The sequence below is a fragment of the Pseudorca crassidens genome, chromosome 8 (assembly GCF_039906515.1).
Source record: "Pseudorca crassidens isolate mPseCra1 chromosome 8, mPseCra1.hap1, whole genome shotgun sequence".
In the NCBI taxonomy this organism is placed as follows: Eukaryota; Metazoa; Chordata; class Mammalia; order Artiodactyla; family Delphinidae; genus Pseudorca; species Pseudorca crassidens.
Genome location: NC_090303.1, coordinates 23,072,689 through 23,095,627, shown reverse-complemented (window position 1 = coordinate 23,095,627; position 22,939 = coordinate 23,072,689). Strand labels below are relative to the sequence as shown.

The 22,939-nt window shown below is 37.2% G+C and overlaps 1 protein-coding gene and 1 long non-coding RNA gene across 11 annotated transcripts in view; one reads left to right on the top strand and one right to left on the bottom strand.

The window, feature by feature from the left end:
- The window catches only part of MAGI2 (membrane associated guanylate kinase, WW and PDZ domain containing 2), a 1,357,470-nt gene that overhangs the window by 827,717 nt on the left and 506,814 nt on the right, over nt 1-22,939 (top strand). For all 10 annotated transcript variants that reach the window (XM_067746035.1, XM_067746031.1, XM_067746038.1 and 7 more), the window contains one exon: nt 13,628-13,838. In XM_067746035.1, coding sequence (XP_067602136.1) covers nt 13,628-13,838 — 211 coding nt within the window. The remainder of the gene's footprint in view (nt 1-13,627; nt 13,839-22,939) is intronic.
- LOC137228921 (uncharacterized) lies at nt 5,687-21,786 on the bottom strand. Its single transcript, XR_010945407.1, has 4 exons — nt 21,534-21,786; nt 13,246-13,391; nt 8,280-8,425; nt 5,687-7,304 (listed from the first exon to the last, which is right to left on the bottom strand). It is a non-coding gene; the product is annotated as an uncharacterized lncRNA (long non-coding RNA).

The window sequence follows — 22,939 nt, the reverse complement described above, 5'->3', positions numbered from 1 at the left end:
TTTTGTGTGGGTTCACAGAGACTGCGATGTGTTTATCCACTCAGATCTTTATCTCTTTTTTTTTTTGAGGGGAGATGCTTAATTTTATTATCTTGTTCCCAAACAGTATTGGTTTTATCTCTTCACTGGAGGTGCAAATTTCTGGGGCTATTTTAACTTAACCTTCTAAAATTAGATATTCCATTTATAAATGAGGGGCATTTGATCTTTTCTTAAAAGGATCATCAGGTGTGATTATAGAGTAACAAGGTAATCACCTTAGAGTCTGTAGCTATGAACTTTAGTAGTAACTGAAACTATACCATTGGGGGAAAAAATGAAATCATGATTAATTTCAGGGATGTCTTTCTTTTTTTTTTTTTTTTTTTGCGGTACACGGGGCTCTCACCGCCGTGGCCTCTCCCGTTGCAGAGCACAGGCTCCAGATGCACAGGCTCAGCGGCCATGGCTCACGGGCCCAGCAGCTCCACGGCATGTGGGATCCTCCCGGACTGGGGTATGAACCCGTGTCCCCTGCATCGGCAGGCAGACTCTCAACCACTGCGCCACCAGGGAAACCCTCAGGGATGTCTTTTTAAATCAAGGCAGACTCACTTTGTGATAAATCTGAAAGCGAAGCACTATTTGAACCTCTTTGTGCCCTCAGATTGATGCAACATTTTTGGAATCTTGCATTCAACCTTTTGTGGAGAGCTTTTTTCTGCTTCTCTGAGTGTTTATATGATGTATATGAGAGAGAGATTTATACATGAAGGAAGAAGGCACAGCAAAAGCAACCAGGCTCACACCGGGGTTTGTAGAGCACATACAGAAATGTTTGTGTCTTCAGGTTCTCCAGGCATTGTTAGAGTTGAAGCTTATTTCTAGTCATGGCCATCCATTCTCTCTAGGCCTGATATTCACCCTGTAGCCCATTTTCTTATCACATATTTCTCCTAATGGATGTGATTATAATTTCAGTGTGAAATCTTAGCTACTTTATTGTCAGACAAAAATTGCTCAAGTTATTTCTGGCTGAGGGCTTGTCTTTGGCTCTGAAGAGGGAAGGTCTCTGGATAAGGTCTCTCTGGGCACTCAGAGATAAGGGGATAGCACCTTTATCTTTTACTTCCTAATTGACTTCTTACTCTCATCAAAAAATACCTTGACTCCAGTTTGGCCCCAAAGAATGGCACTTGAATGATCAAGATCAAGGTTAAATAAAGCCTTCTTCCTTTTCTCTTTCAGCCCCTTTGATGTTCCTAAAACTTCAGAAGGTGTGTTATGTTTCATGTAGTACTAATCTCCTGATTTTTTTCAGAATTCTGAAAGCGAGATCTAAGAATTATTGTACATACGTGTCCTGTATTTCATTTTATACCTTGCTTTGGTCTTTGAATATTTTCAATACTTGTTATCAGTTTCTCTCACCCCAAAGTTAGTTGAAGATTTGGGGAACTTGTTTCTGTATGATAAATATCTTCAGAATTCATTACATTGTGAAAACCACATAACACATACAATTTCAAAGATGTGAGGGTTCATTTTATTGCCATTATTCCAGTCTGCTTTTATTTTTTTTTAATAGATCTTTATTGGAGTATAATTCCTTCACAATACTGTTAGTTTCTGTTTTACACCAAAGTGAATCAGCCATATGCATACACATGTCCCCATATCCCCTCCCTCTTGAGCCTCCCTCCCACCCTCCCTATCCCACCCCTCTAGGTCATCGCAAAGCACCAAGCTGATCTCCCTGTGCTATGCTGTGGCTTCCCACTAGCTATTTTACATTCGGTAGTATATATATGTCGGTGCTACTCTCACTTCGCCCCAGCTTCCCCCTCCCACCCCGTGTCCTCAAGTCCATTCTCTATGTCTACATCTTCATTCCTGCCCTGCAACTAGGTTCATCAGTACCACTTTTTTTTTTTTTTTAGATTCCATTTATATGCGTTAGAATACGGTATTTGTTTCTCTCTTTCTGACTTGCTCCACTCTGTATCAGTCTGCTTTTATTAAAATTAATAGAAGAACATATGCTAATTAAGGCAGCACTTCTTCTCCCCTGTCAATGGAAAATAATTCCCTCTACTAATCTTTTTAGTAATTCTTTCCAATTTAGTTTTTTATGTCTCAGGATTTCTTTCCTGTCATCTTCCACTCACAGACCTTGCATTTTTCTATTCTTATAATTCCTCATATTGTTCTTTTAATATTCCAAAGAACTTGTAACCAATTGTGGGTTTTAGATATAGATGAAAATAACCTTGAGGTATTGACTATGCTTTCTTAATAATTCATATTTCCCTGGTTAGCCTCCTAAATAGATGAGATCCAATTTTGTTACAAATATTACAGATAAAAAGTAATCTCTTTACAGATTGGGAATTCCTGCTCTCCCAATTGATATATCATCTCAAAACTCAGCAGCATTGTTAATCATTACCCTAACTTTCCCTAATTCTTGTGTTTCTTTCATGGTCGCAAATATTAAAAGGAAACATTAGTTAACATCTCAGGAAAAAAAATTATATATATTTTTTATTTTCCACAGTGTTTAAGGGCCACCCCTCCTCATTCTCATACTGGCCTCTCATACTGAGGCCACCCCTCCTCATTCTCATACTTATAAAAAGAAATCATAGTGCATTTTTTTAAAACTTAGAAAAACTTTAGGAGAAGTAAGGAGTCAGAAAATACCAACTACAAGTCAGTTATCAGCATGCATAGAAACATCTCAGAAGGAGCAGAAAATATAATCATCTTTGCTAACTGCATTGCTAGAGCAGTGGGAGTAGAAGCAGGAGGAAAACTACTTTGCACTGTATTTCTTCTTTGTACTTTTGGATTTTGTCCAAGTGCATGTTTTACTACATCAAAAAAAAGTAATTAGGGCTTCCCTGGTGGCGCAGTGGTTGAGAGTCCGCCTGCCGATGCAGGGGACGCAGGTTCGTACCCCAGTCCGGGAAGATCCCACATGCCGCGGAGCGGCTGGGCCCGTGAGCCATGGCTTCTGAGCCTGCGCGTCCAGAGCCTGTGCTCCGCGAGAGGCCCCCATACCGCAAAAAAAAAAAAAAAAAAGTGATTATATTTTTTCTAAGTCATGAGCAAATATTCACTAATCACTAAGATGCAAATATTTTGGCCCCCATAGTATAATTCTTCTTCTCATTTGAGGAGGTTAGGGAAAGCAAGGAGCATTGATAAGAGCACTCTTTGAGCAGTTACCTACGATGTTGACTTCTTCCAGTCAACTGGCTGCATAGAACGCAGGTGGCCACTGCATGACAGCTTCCTTTCTGAAGGCAGAATGTCCTCCATTTTCACTATAGAATATGATCTATAGTATGGCCATATCAAAAATCAGTTAGAATGATATTTTTCTCCTGTCCAAGATCAAGCCTGAAGTAATCACTCAAGCTTGATTCATTTACAAGAGCCTAAAGTTCAAATTCCAAGAAATTCAGCTTCTAGTAGTGAAACAAACAGCAGCTGTGACAGCCTCCACTCCTTCCCACCTCTGACTACAATACAGTAAGACTTTATATCAACCTAACAAACATACTTTTTGATGAGATTGTTGAGTTTGCAAGAAAGCAAAGGAAATCTTCAAGCCCCACCACTTCCACCACCATGGTCACTACTACAAATGAGCAGAAACAAGAGTGTGGAGCAGTCTATTGTTAGACTTAAAAGCCAAGCTTGCCCTGACGCTATATGAGGAGACTAAGCTTTGGGCTAATATAAAATCGGGGAGCTATGTCTCTGATTCTGATATGAATCAGTACGCTCAAAGGTACCGGAGTGATGCCAAGTTCATGGCTCAGTAGCAGCCCCTGGCACCCAGCAAAATCAAATGCAGAACTCTGTAGGAAAACATACAGAACTTAGAAAAAATTTGTGGTTTCTGAGGAAATTTTCTCTCCTTTAAATCACTTAACACCACAGCATGTTTCAACTGAGGAAGAAAAACTCAATTTGTGCAAAGACCTTTTAAAGAAGAAACGTTAGCTTTGTGTGTTTCCTTTTTTTCGTTAGAAATTGCACTGTTTTTTGAAAACACCTAATATCTTTCTTTTTCTTATTAGTTATCCATTTTATACATATTAGTGTATATATGTCAATCCCAATCTCCCAATTCATCCCACCACCACCACCCCTGCCCCATTTTCCCCCCTTGGTGTCCATACATTTGTTCTCTACATCTGTGTCTCTGTTTCTGCCTTTCAAACCAGTTCATCTGTACCATTTTTCTAGATTCCACGTATATGCATTAATATATGATATTTGTTTTTCTCTTTGTGGCTTACTTCACTCTGTATGACAGACTGTAGGTCCATCCACATCTCTACAAATGACCCAATTTCATTCCTTTTTATGGCTGAGTAATATTCCATTGTATATATGTACCACATCTTCTTTATCCATTCATCTGTCGATGGGCATTTAGGTTGCTTGCATGACCTGACTGTTGTAAATAGTGCTGCAGTGAACAATGGGGTGCATATGTCTGTTTGAATTATGGTTTTCTCTGGGCATATGCCCAGTAGTGGGATTGCGGAGTCATAGGGTAATTCTATTTTTAGTTTTTTTAAGGAACGTCCATACTGTTCCCCATAGTGGCTGTATCAATTTACATTCCCACCAGTAGTGCAAGAGGGTTCTGTTTTCTCCACACCCTCTCCAGCATTTGTTGTTTGCAGATTTTCTGATGATGCCGATTCTAACCAGTGTGAGGTGATACCTCATTGCAGTTTTGATTTGCATTTCTCTAATAATTAGTGATGTTGAGCAGCTTTTCATGTGCCTCTTGGCCATCTGTATGTCTTCTTTGGAGAGATGCCTATTTAGGTCTTCTGCCCATTTTTTGGTTAGGTTGTTTGTTTTTTTTAATATTGAGCTGCATGAGCTGTTTATATATTTTGGAGATTTATCCTTTGTCTGTTGCTTCGTTTGCAAATATTTTTCTCTCATTCTGAGGGTTGTCTTTTGTTTATAATTTCCTTGGCTGTGCAAAAGCATTTAAGTTTCATTAGGTCCCATTACCTCCATTACTCTAGGAGGTGGGTCAAAAAAGATCTTGCTGTGATTTATGTCAAAGAGTGTTCTTCCTATGTTTTCCTCTAAGAGAAAACGCCTAACATCTTAAAAATCATTTGAAATTGACCACATACTTTTTGTTTCAGTGGGGAGAAATCATTCAGGTTGCTTGGCTGATTTAACTACACAATTTATTTAGTGTTCTAGGTGGTAGAACTCACTGATAAAAGTATATAACATTTCCTGAATATCTACTATGTTCTGGTATTTGACTGTTCTAAGCAATTTGTATACATGTCTCATCTAACCCTTATAGGTAAGTAATGTTGTTCCATTGTACATTTAAGGAAATTGAGGCATGCACAGAGTGAGTTAAATAACTTGCCCAACAGCACACCATGAAGGACAGATTCAAACCCAGGCAGTCTCACACCAGCCTTAGCAATTATGTTCTACTGCTTCTTGTGGAGTATGTTTGTTGCTATCGAGAATGGCTAAGCAAAAAGAAAAAAAAATTAATCTCAAATTATTCCTATTCTCTTTCCTTATAAGCTATAAATATGTTCCTCAATCTTTTTTTTCCCCCCGTTAAATGTTCTCTAGCCATGCTTATTTCCAAAGAAATAACATGAAGACAGGAGAAATAACATAAGGACATGAGATTTATTAAAATTTGTCACCGAGCCATTAAAAATATAAGTTGCAGAGCTCCCTTACAGGGTAAAATAAATTTTGGAAATTCAAATTTTATGACTGTTCAAAGAAGTAAAATCAACAATTTCCTATCTGGCTTTAAGATGTTATTTTCCCTCATTTCAAAGGATGGCAATTACAGAAAGCTGAACATTAACTGTAAGCATAGACTGTATCAAATGAAAATATGATTAAGGTATAAAATAGGCAGTCTTCTTCTTGAAATGGTTTTATCTTGGTTTCTGATTATTCTTTAATAAAACTCAGTAGGGACATTCAAAACCATGGTATTTCTGATTTATCCTTAGTCTTGTATCCAAAAGGCAATGTGTTAGATACTGCTAGGGTAATAAACATGTAAGTAAGGGGAATGGCTACTATACATACTGTAATATCAAAACCTGAGACTGGACCAGAACTGTAGAATTTATGCAGACTGTACTAAATGCAAAAATGCATATATTTACCTCTCTTCCCATTAAATGGTTTTCAGTCCCTGTACTATATACAGATCTTTGAGTTTTTCTGAATTTCTTACGGGAAGAAGGAAATTATTTGCTGAATCCAACAAAACTTTAGGGTAGGAAAGATGAAAGAAACTATATTTCTTAATTCTTCACAGCAATAAAAGTGTACATAAAACATGTTTTTATAGGCCATTGCTTATAAGACTGTATATTACCAATGCCTATTCTGTTTCTCAATGTTTCTATAAGTTTCTAGGAAATACAACAGTCCTGGTCAAAGGGAAATTTTTCTTTATGATTATCATTCTTTAAAAATAGGTGTTCCTTCTTTATTGAAATATTTTTTGTTTCTATTGTTACGGCAAAAATAAACCCCTTGCTCTGGTTTGTAAGGCATCTAAGGGACCGAGAAATGCAAAATGGAATGCTCAAAACATGCCAGTGTTTGATAAAGTCTTTTCACTTAAGCAGTAAGCGTCTTGGGGGAAAATTAATTTACATATCACAAAATTCATGTTTGGATTTAACAATAAAACCATGCTGAGAAATGTGTCTTAGAAGTTAAAAAGGGCAGTTCTACATGACCACTGCTTAATCAAGAAATACCTTCAAACCACTATAAAAGTAAAACGTGCTTGGGGTTATTTGGCTCTTTCTCTTTAGTCAGAATTTAAACAGTCTAAGGTTTCTCAAACTGCAGATCTGACATATATGAGATCTGTGTTAGGGCACATTTGCATGCATGTAACTTTAAGCTGAACTCCATGGGGGGAGGGGAGTGCTAGCAGGAATGGCTACACATGCACCTTGGCTGGTCGGTAAAATCTGTTCTTTCCTATCCTTAATTACTAAAAGTATGTTTTGGTGGTACATCCAGACAATGGAATATTATACAGTGCTGCAAATAAATGAGCTATAAAGCTATTAAAAGACATCATGCAGGGCTTCCCTGGTGGCACAGTGGTTGGGGGTCCGCCTGCCGATGCAGGGGACACGGGTTCGTGCCCCAGTCCAGGAAGATCCCACATGCCGCGGAGCGGCTGGGCCCATGAGCCATGGCCGCTGAGCCTGCGCGTCCGGAGCCTGTGCTCTGCAACAGGAGAGGCCACAGCAGTGAGAGCCCTGCAAAAAAAGACATCAAGCAAACTTAAATGTGTATTACTAAATGAAAGAAGCAAATCTGAAAAGACTCTCTATACTATATGACACTCTGGAAAAGGCAAAACTATGGAGACAGTAAAAACATCAGTGGTTTCCAAGAGTTAGAGGAGAGAGAGGGATGAAAAGCAGAGCACAGAGGACTTTTAAGGCAGTGAAACTACTATGTATATTACAGTGGTGGATGTGTGTCATTATACATTTGTTGAAACCCATAAAACATACAACACCGAGAGTGAACCCTGATGTAAACTGTGGATTTTGGGTGATAATGATATGTCACTGTAAGTTCATCAATTGTAATAAATGCACCACACTGGTGGAGGATGTTAGTAATGGGGGAGACAATGCATTTGTGGGGACAGGGAGTACATAGGAAATTTCTGTACCTTTCTCTTAGTTTTGCTGTGAACTTAAAATTGATCTAAAATATAAAGCCTATTTTTTAAAAAGTCCATTCTGTTCTTAATGGGTACTTTCTCAGTTACTTCTATAATACCCAACATATCTGATTTTTAAAAATATTAAGCCACATACAGAAGAAAGGCATAATTATGTTATCTAAAATGTAGTGAAGTTAATTTCTATTCTCCTTATTAAGCAGGGAAACGATTGTAATGTAGCATGAAATGATAATTTATAGTCCCAGACATGGTAAATATTGGTTTGGTGGATTGTAAGATAAACTTGCCTAATATACTATTTAATGAGTTGAATTGTTTCCCCCCAAAATTCATATGTTGAAGTTCAAACTACCAGAATGTCAGAATGTGATCTTATTTGGAAATAGGATGAGGTTATCTTAACTAAGTAGTAGTAGTAATTAGTTCTACTAATTAAGTTTGGCCCACAGTCTCCTTAACTGCCCCTGACCCAGTACGACTAGTCTCCTTCTAAAAAGGGGAAATTAGGACCCAGGCATGTATACAGGGAGAATACCATATGAAGATTGTAGTTATGCTGCCACAAACCAAGGAACTACCATAAGCCAGCAGAGAGGTCTGGAACAGATCCTTCTGTAACATCTTCAGAGGGAGCATGACCCTGCTGGTGAACCCTTGTTCTAGGGTTTCTAGTCTCCAGAACTGTAAAACAATAAATTTTTATTAAGTCATCCAGTTTTGTTCTATTTTGTTATGACAGCCCTAGCAAACTAATACTTAGCATTTGGCCCACAGTCTCCTTAACTGCCCACTGCCTAGCCTAGTGCTTGGCAGTTAGCAGGGGCTCAGCAGATGCTCAATTAATTATTTAATTACTACCATTTTCCTAGTACATAATATAGCAAGTATAATGCCAGTTTCTTCCTTTGCTGACTGTTAAATAATGGAGTTTCTCAGACAGCTGCCTTAGGTACTCTTGTTTCCCTGTGCCTTATCGTCTCCCTAGAGAATTGTATACAACTCTTTTGTGTCACTGAGTATCCTTCAATAAATCATTGTGGTAGTACTCTGCATTGTTTCCACTGGGGGGAAGTACTTCCTCTCCACCTCCCATGTTGTCTTGCATGTCAAAGAGGGTACTTAATTTTCACTCCACTGGCTCCTTGACTTATTCTGCCCCAAAGAGGTAGAGTGACTTCTCTGAGTGATACATCTTTGAAGGATAATCTGGGCCTCCTTGGCTCAAGTCCTCTTTTTATTTCCTCTTAATACCCTGCGTGGCTCTTCCGGGAAAAGGTTCTACCCCTGCATGGGAAGCCTGCCGTGGTTCAGTACTGCCTGTGGGTATATTAGCTTGATTCTGCATTTTACCAGAAGCCCTTGACCCTCACCATAAACTGCATCCCTAGATTAGCCTTTATGAATAGTAAATGTGGGGATGTTGTGTTGTCCATTTGCCTTACTCATTTTTTTTCTCTTATTTTCTTCAAATAAAGAAAGTGGATGCTCCTTATTACTTACATTTCAACCCAATTCTCAGTAGCCTGATAAAAAGTTCTTTTTCTCTCCCCCATTAAGCTTTTGTCAAGTATCTTGCACATTGTAGGTATAAATTCATGTTTGCTAATGTAACAATTGATTGATTAGATAAGAATACAGGAATGAATGAATAATTGAGCTAGATAAACTGGGAGAACATGGCTCAGTAATCTCTAGCACATCAATAGTTATAAATATAACTATAGACATCTCCAAAGACTCTAGACTTTTTTTTTTCAGATGTCTCACATTTCTCTTGAAAATATAATAGTTATTTAGATGAAGAAAAAAGTTTATTTGTTCATAGCTAATCTTTGACTTTCTCTGTTAGCATATTCTATATTTTCTCTTTATGCATTCATTTAATCCATTCCAGCTTGGCCTTCCCATCCACCACTCCACTGCAACTAGTACCACAGCTGGTAGCTAACATCCCCAGTGACCTCCATATCTTGAATTTCATTAGATTTTACATCCTAATCTTGCTGATGGACTGTTTAGAAATTTTGGCCACAGTTAAGTGTTTCCTCCTCATTGACCTTTGCTTGGCTTCTATGACATAAAGATCAACTGGTTTTTCTGTTACTTCCCTGGTTGCTCTTCCCTCGTCATTCTCTCGATGACTTAAATGTTGGAGTTCCTCAGACAGCTGCTCTAGGTATTCTTGTTTCCACTTGCTGCACTGTCTCTCTAGGCAATTTCATTCACTCCTGTGGCTTAAATTATAATACAATCTATCCGTATGCTGTAGTCTTTCAAGCTGATTCCCTCCAGCCAAGAACTCATTGACTTGACATCTCCATTGTGAGTTTGGCATGGACTTCATCTGTTGTGCCTAAAATTACAGCCATTATCTTTCCCACTCCTGACAGAGTCCTGCTCCTCCTGTCATGGTGCCTAGCTCAGTGAATTGCTTTGCCCCCCACTGGGTTTACCATGACTTCTCATTTGTCCTTATCTGTACCTTTTTTAAAATATCATACCAAATCCGTATTCTACATTTTTTTTCAGTTCATAAAAAGAAGTCATGCCCATGCCACCAACGTCTCTGTCTCAGACACAAAAATAACTCCCCAATGGTCTGTAAATATCTACTCTTAACACCCTCAAACCCCCAGAATAGCTAAGAGGGTCTTTGCGGAGAATAAAAACCTACTTGTGTCATCCCCTTGATTAAGACACATCAGTACCTTCTCGTTACTCTCAGGATACAGTCCCAAATTCTGAGCATGCTTTCTAAGGCCTAATCTATTCCTTTTTTATGTATTTCTTTCTCCCTTACCTTCCTCTGAAAGAAGTCACTTGACTCCTTTTTCTAGTCTCAGATTTGATAGCATGTTGGAAAAAGGGCTTTCCTTGATTCTTCATGAGGAATGTGTATGCGTAAGATCTCATCTTTCCCTTTGATAGTATTCATCGCACTTAAAATTGTTTAAAGACTACACATCTTGAAATACTTTGAGTTCTGTGAGAGCAAGGATCATGCCTCTCTTGTTTGCTCTTCTGTCCTCGGTGCCTGACGCCAATTGAGTGTTTAATAAATACTGATTAGGTGAATATGGAATAAATGAATGTGTTCAGATCATGACCTTGCTTTTTAACTTTTCAAATGCAACACGACATTTGGAAATACCTGAGAACGGTACGCTTCACGTATTGGTAATTACATGCGGTAATAAGGTACAGCAAGGAGAATCTAAAAAGAGCAATGGTACCTTCTCTTGCTGTTTCTTTCCTGCACAATTTACAAAGGTTAAATCTGTATGAAGAATCAGCTGGGAGACTACATCACTAAGGACCATATTATTTTAATAAAATCTTCTTTTTAAGGGCAAAACAACAAAAGCTTGTAAAGTGTTCTTGTCCTAATTCCTAAAGATGCTTTCATATTGCTCTCTGAGACTGACACATATGGGGAAAAAAATTAATCCAAGCCGTTGATTAAGACAAAAAGTACATTCTACTTTAATTTACTCATTTTAAATTACCTTTATTATTTTTAAACTTATAAATATAATAGCCAACTAATGCAAAGATATGTAAAAAAACTCCCACACCCATACAAATTTACTGTTTTTGTTTAATCAAAGTTAACCATCTGTTGTACATCTTTCCATCTTGTTTTTTTTTCATGTAGTTGTAAACAAAATTATATGCATATATCTAGCTTGCTGTTTGCTTTTTTTTTTTTTTTAATAGACTTAACAGTGTACACGTATTACTCTTCAATTTGGATTACTCTTTGAATAGTAATGATTAGCACCTTTTCCAGGTCAGCAGGTCTTTACACTACATAGTTTTCCATGGTAATGATAACCACAATTTGTTTAATCATACCCTCATTGATAGGGATCCAAATCGTTTCCAGGTCTTTGCTACTACAAACAGTGCTACGGTAAATATTATCATATAGGTGTTTTTATACACCACCACCTTTATTCCTAGAGGTTATATTCTCAAACTGGGATTACTGAGTCGAAGCATATATGTATTTGTATATATTTTTTAATGTTAATAGCTATGGATTAGGTTCCCAAACAATTGTGGAATTTCATATTTCCAAGAAGGCTGCCTCACCATCACATTAACATTGTATGTCAGTAGTGTCTCCTTCCAGTTTCTGGGTTAAGCTGTCCCCACCACGCCTTCTGCTGTGAAGAAGCCATAGTGACCCTCAGTGCAGGCGGATCAGTTCTCTATTCTTAGCTACTTTCCAAGTCTCCAGAAGAGCATACTTGGACTTCTGCGTGATGTGCATGCCACAGGGAAGTCTTGGGAGTAGTATTTGCCAAATGTGTTCATCCATTTATCTCTGACACCCCAGTGGAGATTTGGAGCCACTCTGCAGGAAACATTCCTCCCAAAGTTCCAAACTAAAGTAGTTATAGGCCCCCTCTGCTTTTGGCTCCCTTGATCTTTCCTGTGGTTTCCCTCTTCTTACCATTACCTTGCCACACCCGAGACCAAAACCTAAATATAGTGGTGCTGAATCCCTGAATGAACCAGGGAGTACCTTAAATCTAAATTTCCCCTTTGAATTTCTCTCCCAATCACCATCTTACCTTGTAAGAAATTTCTCTGAACCTGAGCTTTCCAAAGGTAAGATTTCATTCAGAACTTTTGCAGGTTTAAAAGTGACTTTCTTTTGCCTAGGTAGATGAATAATATTTTGGTAGAGTTAAGTTCTTGGGTTGCTGTACTTTTCTTTTCCTCAAGTTACTACAGATGTCACCTTACTGTCTTTGAGCTTAGGGTATTATAGATGAAACGTCTGATGATCTTCTGTTCCTCTTTTTTGTGGGTACTTTTCTTCAATGTGGAAGCTGGTAAAGTTGTTTCTTAACATTGGAGCTTGGAAATTTCACCTAGATGTGTTTAGGTGAAATAAATACTTCATTAATTTGGCCTCAGATTCAGTGAACCATTTTAATCTTCAGACTCAAGTGTTTCTTCATTTTAGGCAACTTATATTCTATTTTTATTGAGTTGTTATTTCTTCTCCATGTGGCCCTTTTCCTCATTCTGGAGCTCATACCATTTGCATGTTGGTACCCTTGGGTCTGTCCTCCAAGCCTTTTATCATTTCTGTTAAGGTATGCATCTCTTTTAGTTTTTGCTCTGTTGCATTAGTTTTCTATTGCTACTGTAACAAATTACCACACACCTAGTGGCTTAAAACAATGCATATTTTTTATCATACATCTCTGTAGGTTAGAGGTCTGACCTGGGTCTCACTGGGCTAAAATCAAGATGTCTGAAAAACTGTTCTTTTCTAGAGGCTCTAGAAGAGAATCTATTCTTTTGCCTTGCCAGCTTCTAAAGGCCACCCCCATTTCTTAGCTTGTGTTTGGTCCCTTTCTATCTTCAAAGTCAGCACCAGTGCATCTCTTTTGCCATTCTTCAGTAGTCACATCTCCCTCTCACACTCGTCTTCTGCTTTCCTCTTACACTTGTAAAGACCCTTGTCATTAAAATAAGCCCACCTGAATAGTTGAAGATAATCCCCCAGTCGCAAGGTCCTTAGTTTGATCAGTTCTGCAAATCTTCTTTTGCCGTGTAAGGTAAAAATCACATGTTCCAGGGCATAGGGCATGGGCATCCTTAGGGAGCATTACGCTGTCTGCCACACCTGCATTGTGAAATGGTCGTCCAAGTTAGTCATCAGCAATAATTCGTTGAAGGATCGGTGAGAATGATGAGTGAAAAGGGAACTCCAATAGGCCTACTGATAATTTTCAGAGCTGGTTACAATTGTGCTTTTCCTATTAGCCTTCACAGAGCTCATTCCCTGATGAGCGTAGTCCGCACTCACTCAGAAGTTACAGTGGCTCGAGTGACTAACCCTATGCTCTTGTTCTCTCATAGAATCCAGTGAACATGAAGACAAGAGTGCAGGTGCCTCAGGGGAGACACCCTCCCAGCCTTATCCTGCACCAGTGTATAGTCAGCCCGAGGAGGTGAAGGAACAGATGGATGATGCAAAACCAACTAAACCTGAAGAGCATGATGAATCAGACCCATTGCCTGATAACTGGGAAATGGCCTATACAGAGAAGGGTGAAGTCTACTTCATTGAGTGAGTTTCACACATTTCTCTGAACATTTCCACAAAGATCATAGTAGTACATAAATGATGTTGTAAATGGAGATGTGGTCAAAGTATTGAATTTCATCAATTGTGATATTAGCTTCCTGCTTTGTAAGAGAATAAGGGGATAGCACCTTAATACAATTAAAGATCCTAGTTTACAGCTATAAATCAACGAATGAGTTAAACAATACCACTGTAAAATTTGTTGCAGTCATGACTAAAAAGGCAAATCTCCATGTGATGTTATTATTGAATTAGAAATAGTGAATTTGTCATGAGGAAATGCTTACTCTACCCTTCCAAGACCTCCATGTGGTTCAAATGAGATAATCCCCATCTTTTAATTCAAATTGGTGGAAACCTCAACCATCATGTCTAGTGGTTTAATAGGATGCAACTATTGAGAGGAAAATACTTGCTAGTCACAAATGAGAGTGTTTTAAGCATTTGACCCTGAGGTCAGGTGTCAATAAAATCATGTGTTTGTATAGCTCATCATACTTATTTTTATTAAATTCCATTCTATTTGTTGCTTACCATTTTTATGACTTGGCAAGGAAAATGAAATGCTAATTCTGAACTCACTAGTGATACATACTCAATCTAATCTTTTCTTTCTTTAGGGACTTTTTTTCCCAAACTGAATTTTTATATATTTTATTAACAACATTGTCTAGCTTTCCTTTTCTTTACCTTCTAGGAGTAGAACAACTTTTTAAAACTCCTAAGTTGATCTTAGCTCAAAATTAAATTGTTGATGTGCATGAGACAATCAAAACGTTCATTAGAAAGAATAAAAACTAAAAATATTGTAAATGAACAACAACCCTTATTCCCTCAAAGTTGTAGAAGACTCAAAGAGAAAAATTAATAGAATCTGAAGTTTTCAGTGCCGATAGTAGATAAAAATATGTAAACTCTGACTATTGAGAAAAATATTAAAACTAGATTCCCTTTCCCAACCTGGAGTGATTTGTGACTTAGATCTCCATAGGCAGAACTCAATTGTGAAATTGGAATGTTACCACATGCCAATATTTAATTCTCACATGAAAACTTTGTAACATGTGGCCAAGGAAATACATAACCAGGTAATTACTTGGTGCTCTGCTTGACTCCAACATGGATGAGAAATGCAGAAAATATATTACCACCATTCACCTTTTGACAAATCTTATAAGTTTAAAAAAGAAAAAAAGAATAAGAATCTCTTGCATATTTCTTATTGCTATAATCAATGACCCAGAGACATCTTTTATCAATTAATTGGAAAAGAGAAAGTCTTATAGAATTTTTTAAATGTTCGAAAGTGTTTATATCAAAAACATAATTTTGTTATTGATAAGCATAGCATAGCGCCACTGCAGACCAGAAGTCAAAATATAAACCCTAGATGTGAGGTCATGCATTGGTGTTCAGAACAACTGATGTTCAGAACAGGGAGACTGATGACATACACATTTTTATTATATAATACAGGCGGAGTAAGACATGTGGAAGTAATAAAAGAAAACCAGCATGGCAAGTTGATGAAAAAACTGTGTCCTTACAGTGTTTCCAATTGCGATTACAAAAACCTCCTTTTTTATGATTATAATATAAACTTTCCCCTTTTAACTGTGTCAGATTTTGGGATTGTGGAGAAAAAGGACTTCTCGTAAGACAGAAGTTGTGTTCATGTTATAGTAAATGATGAGGCTCTGTCAGGACTTGGGAGAATCGACCAAAATGACTCTTATTAATATTCTAGTCAGTCATCCAGTGTCAGAATCCAAAGATTCATTAGATTTTGTTCCTGCTCTTAAATTTATTGTCAAGTTGGGGAAGAGAGAATAAGAGGAATAGTTAATTAGTAAACAATTGATTTTTGAGTTTTGTGATACTATTCAGAGAAGGATACGCTTAGCGTAGACTTAATAAAAGGAAGCATCCTAGGGAAGGTAAAATAACATAGACTTGAAAAGTAGGTAACAGGTAGATAGAGCACTCCAGATATAGGAACTGTCATTGCAAAGACCAGTGAGAAGACTGGTAGTATTAGCAGAGATGTTGAGCTGAAAAATTAAGACAAAAAAAAAAAGAGACAGTTTGATTCGCAGTGAGAATGCTAATGCTGAGGGAGACTCATGCAGAGGTCAGGGAGAGAGAAGAAGCCTGGAGTAAGGGCTGAAGTGAGCGTGTGATGGAAAGGTGATCAATGTAAGAGGCAGTGGCAAATGCCTGCTTAAAGAAGTCATTCACAGAACGGAGGCATCCCCTGGCCCACCCTTCACCAGGACCAGCTTGAGATCTGAGATCTGTCTTTTCTTCCTTCAAAAAGTTTACTTTGACTCTCACGACTCAGTGTGATAAGCTCAGGTGTCACAGAGCAAGGAGGAATCAGTGTCTTTTTCATCTGGTCCCTCATTTTCACACCATCACAACCTGCGCTGCCTCTTCCTTTCTCACTGACCTGCATTTCACTCTGCTGTACTTTTCCCTCAGTTAATTTTCTCCTGACTGCTGGCACTCTTTGCTCGGGAGGACATCTTTCCTTCCTAACTACATTTGACAAAATCAACATTTCAACCCACTGTCATTAATCTGTGGGTATCTTTGCTGTGGAATTCATAATGAATTATTATGTAAATTAACTCTATACTATAAAAGTCCCTTGGAAACAATCTGGTAGAGAAGGATGCAGGGACAGGAGAGGGACCATGATGGGGCATTAGGAGTTTCTTAGGGACTAAGTCATGATATGTCCCAGAATTTCTGGCCAAGAAACTTAAAAAACAAATATTATTTGTAACATAAAAGTTTGCAGTCCTGAAGCAAAATCATAGTGAAAAAAGAAAATAAAAAGGGAAGGTAGAGTAAGTTAAGAGGAAGGTAAAGCAGAAGAAAAGGTAGAAGAGACAGAAAATTAGAGATTTGTGGGGTAAGGAGAGCTGATGATACCAGTGAAAACTACTCTGGTACGAATATTGCGAGAGTTGCTTAGAGTAATGGAAGTCTCCCCTGGTAGGTAACACGTCCTTACTACACTTTACTGAATCTTGTTTCCAGTGGAACAAATATCATGATAAAATATAAAATAAGTGAAATAAAGGAGAAGGACCCTGCAGTTCTGTGTAAAAATTTATATATATATATATATATATATATATATATATATATATATATATATACTCATTTCTGAGTAGAAGAGGGGAACTCTACCTATGCTGAAGTGTTCATTTACGTATATATTTTTGAAATACACACACATATGTATACATACATACATACATGTATGTGTGTGTGTGTGTGTGTGTGTATATATATATATATGTGGTGGGTTTTGAGTTAAGGTAATAAGTAATTTCATTTTTTTGTCTTCCATGCAATAATGTTTTAAAATAATTACTGATTTACTCAGTATTGCAAAGTAGTTTATATCTCAGTACTTTACAAGTGCTGCATTTAGAATATGAGAGGCATTTTTGTCATTGTTCTCAATACTGAACACGTGGGCCAACTGTATTTCCCACACTCTTCAAAACTACTTCCTTTGCTGAATAATAAAAGCGGATTCCTTTTATCACTTACAGTGATATTTAATGGGAAAAGGTAAATATCTGAGAAAGTATTTTTAAACAACAGAATTTTAAATGCAGGTGAATGTACTCTTCCAAACATGCTTTAAAGCATTTATAATGTCACATGTTTAGCAATTTTAAAAAGGCTTTCAAATACATAACATTATTTAAAACCAGTAGTTTCCTTAACTCATACTATCTTTTCATTAATATTATCTTTTAAAATAGACAGTATATTAATTTTAAATTCAAATTAGTAATAATAGTTACCACATATTGAGTGCCTACTTTTTTCATGCTGTGTTCAGCTTGTTTAACAGTAATAGCTAGTATGTTAAGCATTTACACTTTGCTCATTTAATTCTCACTTTAGATAGCTGCTGAGGCTTATAGAGGTAAGTAGCTTGCCCTTGGTCATATAACCAGGAATTGACAAAGCCAGGATGTTTGATTTCATTTTTTCAGCACCTATTTATTGGGCACATACTGTGTGCTAGGAACTATTTTATTGAACCCTAGGAATATAGGGGTCAACAAAACTGACAAGATTCATGTTTTCATGGGTCATACACTGGCTCCAGGGTCCTTGCTCTTAACTAATTTGCCATGGTGCGTACTTTACATGTATTATATCATAACCACCCTGTAAAGCATTTGAGGTACCCCCATTTTATAGGTGAGATATAAGGCACCCTTGGACAAATTAACATTCCCAAGGTCTTATAGCTTTGTGACCCTGCAGAGCCATTGCCATTATCCCATACTACCTCCACAATATATAAACAGGCATTGGCTGAAAAAAAAGTTTTATAGTACAAATAGTATTTGTTTTATAAGTTTCTCAGCCAGAAATTCATTCTGCAGAGGCTGAATGTTCCGTAAAGAATAGCTGCCACAGGATTAATCTGGGTTGACATGCTTTGGGAATCCCATTAAATTAGTTCTTTGTTTGGGGGTCAGTTTAGTTAGTGACATACAAGAGACTGCTATTGCTTTGGCAAAAAACAAAACGGCAACAAGAACCTATTTGTTTACTACCAGCTTCCTGAATGGCAGTGAATGCTATGTCATCTTAAATAATAGATTTTTTCAAAGCAAGCTTTTGAAACTGAAAATCACATCTGTGAAAAATGTCATGGCTATACATGGTTTCCCCAGTCTTTGTAAAGGCTGAATTTGCTTTTAAATTCTAAATAAGACACACAATCTGTTGCTTCTTGTGTTGCTGTATTTCCTTAAGTTTTATGTAAATCGCCAATTACCATTTTCAACAAATTTAGAACTTTCATTTATTAAAAGAAGACAAAATATTTGAGAAATTTATTGAAAAGAAAAGGCGTTTTTTGGGTAAAGCCTAATGCTTTCTCATTCGAGGCTCAGCACATACCGATGAGTCGTGAAATCTTGTCTTGACTTACTCTCTGTAATTTGTATTACAATAACAGTAGATATAGTGAATATTTTTATATGTTTTTTTCTGCAGGATTTTCTACAGGATTCTAGTGCAATCTCTAAACAGAAAATAAGTGTTTTAGACCAAACATTAGTATGCAACAAATAACCATAATATCCAAAACAATATTTATGATAAAACTGCTTTTAAAAATGTTTTCTGAACATATGAAAGGCAATATGATGGCAAACTCATATGTTCATATACTTAATGAAGTTTTAGGAATATTATTTAGGAAACAGATAACCCACTGTAGAGGCTGACAGTTATTTTTTCTGTGGATTACCAATGTATAAATAGAAAAGATAGTAGCACAATGCAAGTCTTGAACAAAAGAGCTTCTGCTGCTCATTAAATGTATCCAATCATTGCATTTAATAGTTCTTCCTTTTGAAATGATGATCTAGAGGGAAGACAAAAGCTTCCAGAAAACAATGTAATCATTCTGAGGATTTTATTGACTATAGTATAAAATGGAATCAGTCTATATTCCTCTAAAAACTAATGTTAATTTTTAAAAATACATAAAATACACTCAATAATCTCTATGATATTATTGATTCTGAACCTACATGACCACTGTTGGAACTTTAACATCCACATACATCTTGAATTGCTCAGAGGACTCTAAAATATTTACCTGGGCCTTGTTTACCTTGTTCAAAAGGTTATTATGTTTCATGCCATCAGATATTATTGAGTTCAATCTCTTATTATTCTTCTTAGTATTTCCCAGGATGAAAATACAGTGTATCAGATAAAGACTGAGATTCAGAATTGGCTTTTTTGGAGAACTTTTTAAATTCAATGTGTTTGTCATTGTTTTAAGTCTGTTACTGTTTTTTAGAGAAAATGGAGCTAAGGAAAGGAGTGTATTTGATAATAAAAGTTTCTCATTCTACTAATCAGATTTCAGGTGATGAAATGTCATCAGTATTTGTGCAGTAGTGAAAACATTATTTTGATCTTGGTGTCAAGACAAAGGTAGGAAGGAGAGAGGAAAAGGAAACAATGAAAAGAGAAAGGAGGGGCTTCCCTGGTGGCGCAGTGGTTGAGAGTCTGCCTGCCGATGCAGGGGACACGGGGTTCGTGCCTCGGTCGGGGAAGATCCCACATGCCGCGGAGCGGCTGGGCCCGTGAGCCGTGGCCACTGAGCCTGTGCGTCCGGAGCCTGTGCTCTGCAACGGGAAAGGCCACAACAGTGAGAGGCCCGCATACCACAAAAAAAGAAAAAAAAGAGGGAGAGAAAGGAAAAGAGGATTTGTCTTAAAATTGGGTTTGAATCGAGCCGTATATATACCTAGGAAACCATTATGGAGTTTGCCCCCCAACTGGACAAACATAGAGTAGATGGAAAAGTAGAATGGAGGATAGACTGTGGCACGATCTATATGACAATTTTGTTTTTCTCCTAATAAACACTCTACTCATTTGATAGCATTTTTATTAACCTAATTCTTTATAACCTCTAAGACCTAATATTCATATGTAGATTATATAAATCACCATTTTAAGACTTTATTCTAGAAAAATACTCAAATTTGATTTTAAAGTGATTTGGATATTCAGGTTTGTAAGGAGAAAATGTTTCCAGTGATTATATCATCTCTATGCATGTGCAATTTAATATAATACCTACTAAGTACCAGGCATTCAACACAGTCATTTAATCAGTGATTACTATTCTCACATAGGAGATAAAGGTCTCAGTTTGTAAACCACTGCCTATGGAGGTGGGAAAAAGATCTCTGATTACCCCCCAAGGGAGTCAAATAAAGCACCTCCGTATCAAAAGCGAAGTTTTAAGTTTAGTATGCCTCTGGTTTTGGACCATAAAAAAAACATTGGCCTTGGGAATCAGATATGTCTGTTTAATGCTAGCTCTTTCACTTTCATGCACTAGGTGTGTAACCTTGGACAAATTACCTATCTTCTCTCAACCTTCCTTTCTCTATCTGTAAAATGGAGTTAAAAATACGAGCCACAGAGACTCATTAGCATCAAATGAAGTGAGCTGTGAAAGTTCTACAACAGTCCCTGACAAAGTAAACCATCAGGAAATGTTACAAGATAGTAAGAATAACTTTTCAATGGTGTGGCATAATGTCAGCAGCTTTTCCTGTTGAAGGGAAGCATTTTCTGTATGAGAAGAACGTTTCCTCAAAAAATAAGATATTATTTAATGTGCTGCTTTTGTCAATTTGGCAAAGGTTAAACTTACAAAATATCCAGAAATTTCTAATCATTGCAAGTTAGCCTATCACATCATCAAGGCCATTCTGATATGAATTTAAACTAGAATTGCCAAGTTGAATGAAATTTCACTTCTGGTTTGCTCCAGTCCTCCAGATAGACTTAGTTTAAAATCAGAGAAGACTTTTGGATAGACCATGCTTTAAGGTTTTCATCTGGATTTTTAAATAGGACAGTTATACAACTTGAATAGCCACTGACTCCACTTAATCTCTCACTTTTCATAATCCTCACATTAACGTTATCCATAGAAATACATAGAGTAGTATATTATTATGATTCAAAGTTCCTCGAAAATGTGTGTTCCATTCCTCAGCTAGAAGTTTCTTTGCAAACGTAGCCTCTATATGTGTATGTGTCCCTGTTAAAGAAACTAGTATTGAAATACAAGATTATACAATATTAGCATCTTACCTTCCTGTCATCTGTGCTCCCCACGATTTGGAGAAAAGCAGAAAACTGGTATTCTGCATCTGAATCTACTCTAGCAATGAAAGTGAAAGGAAATCACATCCTCAAACTTGAGGGAGGATAGTATGCAGATTGTGAAAAATCCTTCAACTGTCCCATTTTACACAGTCTCCTGCCCAATGTTGAATCCTATTTTCAAAGGGAATTGTTGAGGTTTAAAAATATATAGTGTAAGGGAAGTGGAAAAGCCACTTGGTCCATTGTCTCCTAAATGCATTAAAAATATTCCCTTTCTAAGGCATCTTGAAGAAGCATGCAAATTACAAGGCTTGTGAGAAGCACTGTTGAAAAATACTGTGCGGTATCTTCATGTGATGTTTGCGACAATTGCTGGAGGTAACTACTACCCACTTTCCTTCAGCATCATTTCAGAAGATCAGCAAAAAATGCTGTTAACTCTAAGAGACTCAAGCTGTCAAAATCTATTAAAGTGACATACCGTTAACGCTAGCTCAACCTAAAAAACAATCATCCTGTAATGAAATGCTTTATAGAAACTCAGGAAAGCTAGGAAATACATGCTTCTCTACTAAATTAGCCGGTATTTGAGACCCATGGTGGTGTGGTATAGAAATGGTAATTTGACTCCCTGCGGTGGCTTAGTAATGGCCCCTTCATACTTATCCATAGGTGTGTGTGCTTTTGTGAATATGTCTTAGAGACCTAGAAATGACTTTCCTCCAAAAAGGGGGGAAGAATTTGGAAGAAGCAGATGTGGGTAAAAAGAAGGGAAGTTTATTTTCCTTAGTCACCTCCCAAATTTGTTGCTAGTATATAAAAACGTAGACATCAACACACTCTCATACACACACACACGCACACACACACACACAGCACACACAAACTTTGAACTGAGGCATGTCTATAAAGAGCATCTTTACAGTGACTTTATTTTTCAAATGGGAGCAGCAAGCACTGAACCCAGTGCAACTATCCTCACAACAGGATAGTCATAACCCCCTTTCTGTCCATGGGCATCAAGTCTTTATTTGAGGGGAAAAGCCTAGATGATATTGACATGACTGTAAATGAGGACCAGAATGAGATACTGCAGTACTTTACATCCTTCTGGTAGTCGATAATGAAGTGCTATCACACTATACAAAAGTCACATTGGAGGAAAATAAAAGCTAGCATGCTCTCCTGACAATTTATAATTTCACCAACTTCATAGACTTCATCTCATCAGATTATTAGAGCCCTGCTCAGAGGGATCAATCATTAAGGAGTTCCTAAGTGTGAAGAAAATGATTGGAAAGTATTTTCTGTTTACCCCACATGAAAGTAAGAAATAAAAGGGAATCTTCTTTAAGAGCAGAAACTTCATGACCCAAGGATATTAATGTTTC